The sequence below is a fragment of the Merops nubicus genome, unplaced genomic scaffold (genome assembly GCF_000691845.1).
Source record: "Merops nubicus isolate BGI_N331 unplaced genomic scaffold, ASM69184v1 scaffold29093, whole genome shotgun sequence".
Classification (NCBI taxonomy): Eukaryota; Metazoa; Chordata; class Aves; order Coraciiformes; family Meropidae; genus Merops; species Merops nubicus.
The window spans coordinates 6337-11155 of NW_008601623.1; the positions used below are offsets into that span (position 1 = coordinate 6337).

The 4819-nt window shown below is 51.6% G+C and overlaps 1 protein-coding gene across 1 annotated transcript in view; it reads left to right on the plus strand.

Moving 5' to 3' along the window:
• Positions 1 to 3708, plus strand: part of MTMR9 (myotubularin related protein 9) — a gene marked incomplete at its 5' end in the record, with an annotated part of 9960 nt that extends 6252 nt beyond the window's left edge. Inside the window, 3 exons of the mRNA XM_008938049.1 lie at positions 536 to 756; positions 1987 to 2138; positions 3545 to 3708. Coding sequence (XP_008936297.1) covers positions 536 to 756; positions 1987 to 2138; positions 3545 to 3708 — 537 coding nt within the window. The remainder of the gene's footprint in view (positions 1 to 535; positions 757 to 1986; positions 2139 to 3544) is intronic.
• Positions 3709 to 4819: the final 1111 nt, after the last annotated feature.

The window sequence follows — 4819 nt, forward strand, 5'->3', positions numbered from 1 at the left end:
GGAGTCTCCTGCTCTGGAGAGATCCCAAACCCTCCTGGCTGTGACCCTGGGCACCCTGCTGTGGCTGATGCTGCTTTATCAAAGGGGTTGGACAAGATTTATCCCCTGAGGTCCCTCCCAACCTCCCCTTCCCATGCTGGGATTCTGTACCTCTGGCACTCCGTGGGCCCTCTGCCTTTTGTGGTAGCATTTTTGGGTTTGGGGGAACTGCCTGCTTTGTTTGCTCTCTAGAAATGACTGTTCAGATGAAACTACCAACCCTCAGACGTGCTCTCTGCATTTGTGCAGCTGGCATCTCCAGCCTGGCCCTTCGGTGACCCACGCCAGGCTCTTCTGGGCAGCATTCCCTCCTCAGATAGCCTGGAGAAGGCAGCAGAGCTGGTCCCAGCTGCTGGTACTCTGTTACCAGCTGCTTGAGGCAATCCCAGGGGTGGAGAAGAGCAGGAGCAGCAGGGTGGCAGGGCCAGAAGCAGCTCTGAGGCGGGGAGGCCGAGGTCCCAGCGCTCGGTGTGACGCCCTCTCTGGTTTTTTTCAGGCTGGTCACCCTTTCCAGCAGCGCTGCGCCCAGTCGGCCTACTCCAACAGCAAGCAGAAGTGGGAGGCCCCAGTTTTCCTCCTTTTCTTGGACTGTGTGTGGCAAATCCTTCGGCAGTTCCCTTGCTCCTTCGAGTTCAACGAGCAGTTCCTGCTCCTGCTCCTGGAGCACGCCTACGCCTCGCAGTTCGGCACCTTCCTGGGCAACAACGAGAGCGAAAGGTCAGGGGGGGGAGGCTTCTTCTGAAGCCTTTCAATGTCTGCCTGAGTCTGACCAAACCAGAAGTCCCTTGGGTTGGAAAAGGGTGGGGGTGTTGGTGTGGTTTGAGGTTGTGTTAGGGAGCTTGTCCCCTTTCCTGAAGAGATTTGGTGACTGAAAGGAATTTGCAGCGTGGTCCGGGGGTTGAATTGGTCCGTCTTCAAGTTTATACCTTCATCTGTCTTTGTTTCTCTATGTGTGGCTTTGAAAAATCTCCACCCATCCCCAGATTATGGAGTCCCTTATGCAGAAAGTCTTCCCCTAAAAGAATAAAGAGTTGAAGAGTTTTAGAGTGAGTCACAGCTGTGGGAAGGAGACTTGTCCATGCAGGCCTGCAGGAGAAAGTCGAGGCTTTCAGCTGAAGGGCAGGGCTGGAAAGTCTGGTTCTCACCCTAACTGCCAGGGAGGAACCCAGAAACTCTGTGGCCCCCTGAAAAGGAAGGCTTGGGGTGTTGCCACGAGCTGATGGTCTCCTGCTAACTGATGGCCACTGAATGAGTGGAAGGGAAAACCAGAAATGAGATGACGGATGTGGAAGGCAATTTAAAGCTTCTTATAAACTTCTCTGCCCTTAAGTGCTTTGAAAAGACTCTCCCATCTTCTGTGCTGTCTGAAGCACTCACAGGGGTGGTGAATCTCCTCCCTGGTGGCAGTTCCATTTGCTTGTGGGTACAGGATGAGGGTTACCAGGATCTAAGGAGGTCTCTGTGTGACTCCTGGAGGTGGGTTTGACCCAGTAAAAAGCAGATGTCTCTCCAGTGCTTCTTGCCAGCAGAGGGACCTAACCAGACTTGCCCATTGCACACTTCCACCAATAACATTGCTGTTGTGTGCTCTGAGACTGCATTGAGGGTCCTTCAGTGGACACCTACACCTCCCAGCTGGTCTAGACCCTTCAAAACCTGGCAGTCAAACCACCCTGGGGAGGTGACTGGTTCTTCAGCTGGACAGAAGGCAGCTTCCACCCAGCTTAAAAATGGCATTTCCCTGGCTTTTCTTCAGAACTAATTATAATGAGCCAGATTGAGTAAACTGCTTCATGTTTACACCCTGGGCAGTGTTGGTGAGAGGTACTGAAGGGATCAACCCAAGTTGTCTGAGCTAGGAGGACATGGCAAAGCTGGTGACAAAACCAGATGAGCCTTCACAGCACAGCACAGGGAAAGCTGACTTGTTCCTCTGGCTTTCTTCAGGTCTAAACTGAAGCTGCCACAAAAGACCATGTCCCTGTGGTCCTGGGTGAACAGGGCTGAAGAGCTGAGCAAGTTCCAGAACCCTCTCTTTGAAGCCAACAGCCTGGTGATCTGGCCCTCGGTCGCCCCGCAGAGCCTGCAGCTCTGGGAAGGTAAGCCAGGCAGGAACAGGCAGGGTGGGCTTTGCAGCTGCTTGTAAAGCTTCTGAGGTGTTCACTCCTGCTCTCTCTGCTTTGTCTCCACTGATGGTGATCCCTCTGCCTTTGAAAGCCCTTCCAAAATGTTTTTGTCCCCAGAGGCATAATGCTTTTCTCCTCCTGAGGCTTGGTGATGTGCTGCTCCTCGTCAGGGAGCCTTCCTAGTCCCATTTAACTTCTTCACACAGCATTTCTGCAGTGGGAGAGCCTCATCTGTAGATGTTCTGCAGGCCTCAATATCAACCAAGGCTTCCCCTGCTCCATCACTGACTCTGCTGGCCAGGATCACCTGTGTGCAGTACATTTAGAAGAATAGAATAGTTTGGGTTGGAAGAGACCTTCAAATTGAGTGCAGCCATTCACCCAGCACTGCCAAGGCCACCACTAAACTGTCCCTCAGCACCACATCTCCATGGCTTCTAAATCCCACTGGGGTGGGGACCCCACCACTGCCCTGGGCAGCCTGGGACAGGGCTTGACAAACCTTTTGGGGAAGAAATGTTTCCTAATATCCAATTTAAACCTCTTTCCTCTTTTCCTGTCCCTTGTTCCTTGGGAGCAGAGCCCGACCCCCCCCTGGCTCCAGGCTCCTGTCAGGAGCTGTGCAGAGCCAGAAGGTCTCCCCTGAGCCTCCTTTGCTCCAGGCTCAGCACCCCCAGCTCCCTCAGCTGCTCCTCCCCACACTTGGGCTCTAGACCCTTCCCCAGCAGCTCCGTTGCCCTTCTCTGGCCACGCTCCAGCCCCTCAAGGGCCTTTTTGGAGTGAGAGGCCCAAAACTGACCCCAGGGTTTGAGGTGCCACCTCCCCAGTGCTGAGTGCAGAGGACAGCAGGTTCCACACTGCAGAAACTTTCTCCCCCCCATGTATGCCAAAGAGTTAACTGCATGGGCAGGCATGAGGAGAGGGGCTGAAGTTGCACCAAGGGACGTTTTGGTTGGATATTAGGAAGAGTTTATTTGCTGCAAGAGTTGTGAGACATTGGCCCAGGCTGCCCAGGGAGGTGCTGGAGTCACTGAACATGTGTCCATGTGTAGATGTGGCACTTGGGGACATGGTTTCATGGTCATGGGAGTGTTGGGTTGATGGTTGGACTTGATCTTGGAGGTCTTTTCCACCCTTTAGGATTCTGTGGGTGGAGACTGAATAAGGATTGGTGTGATCAGGCTGTGAGGAAAACAGGAATGAACCTCCCTAATTTTTTCTTTATTAACCTTGATGAGGAGAATGGTGAACTTGGGGAGGGGGGTAAGGGAAAAATGTGTGAAGTTGATGCACCTGAGCTGAGAGCTGATGGAGGAAACATTATCCCCATTCCTTGTAACCAGAAACCCTTCTGAGTTGTGGTGTCTCTGGGCTTTCAGGGGTCTTCCTGAGGTGGAACAGACCTTCCAAGTTCCTGGACGAAGCCCAGGAAGAAATGATCAACATCATAAAGTACAACAAAGAACTCCAGGCCAAGGTGAATGCACTGAGGAGGCAGCTGGCAGAGATGGAAACGGATGATAGGATGCAGGAGAACCTCTGAGGTGACAGGTGGAGGACTAAACATGGCCAGGGCATGTGTTGCAGAGCCCTCCAGGTACAGTTGACCCTCAGCCCTCCCACTGCTGAAACCTTCACTTCACACTTGGTCCCTCTCTGCTTGCTGGGAGGGGTTTCTGTTTTGTTTACAGAAGACACACTCAGCTGGGCACAGTGTCTTCTCTTGGCAGCTTTTCTGTCCCAAAAGAGTGGCAGCAGGAGCTGGAACTCTTAACCTCCACCCAACTGTATGGATGACCAGGATGTGGCCAAGAGATGGGGATGTTTCAGATTTGTTTTGGACTTTTTTCTGGTGGTGTTGAGCACTAAACACTTGTCAGAGGTAACGTACAACACAGAGAGGTGAAGCACTGTGGCTGAGAGCACCTTTTCTTTCCAAGGTTGAGGCAGCTTAGTTCTTTAGTTTCCTGGAAAAAACTAGAAGCTGGTACAATCTAACTGCAGGTTCTACCAGTCTGGGATACTCTCAGTAGCCTTCACATCTAACACTTGGGTTTGGGGTTTTTTTTGTGGGTTTTTTTTTGTGTTAAGCATTGGCCTGGGAGCAGTAAGTTGAATAATTCCAAACCAGAACAAGAATTTTCAGTGCAATACAGAACTGAAGTAGGGATTCTGCTGCTAATGTTGAAGCCATGACTTTCAGGTGGAATTGTCCTTCATGGACAAACACCTCCTAGGGAATAACAGTGTCTTTTTTTTTTTAAAATTCTACCTGGAGAACAAAAAGATGGAGCTGGCAGAGGTGCTGACCTGCAGAACAGTGGCTTGGAGCTGTCCTCCTGACCAGAGTCAAGCTGCCCTCTTGAAAGCTGGAACTGCACTGGCTGGTTTGGTGCTCTTGGGACAGCTCCAGAGTGTTGCTGAGGTGCAAGAGCAGCACTTCATCTACAGCTCCACAAAACTGTTCTGCTCCACCTGGTGTGGGGGTTTGTGTTTGGTTTTTTTTTATCTTTCATGCTGTTATTGTGTGTTTGGGGTTTTTTTGAACCATCAGAAGCAGGCATTGGGGAGTTGAGGTGCTCTGACATCTGCTGCAGGTTGAGAGGCTGTCACACTACAGAAACATTAATAGCTGAGATCATTTGTAGCTGCTA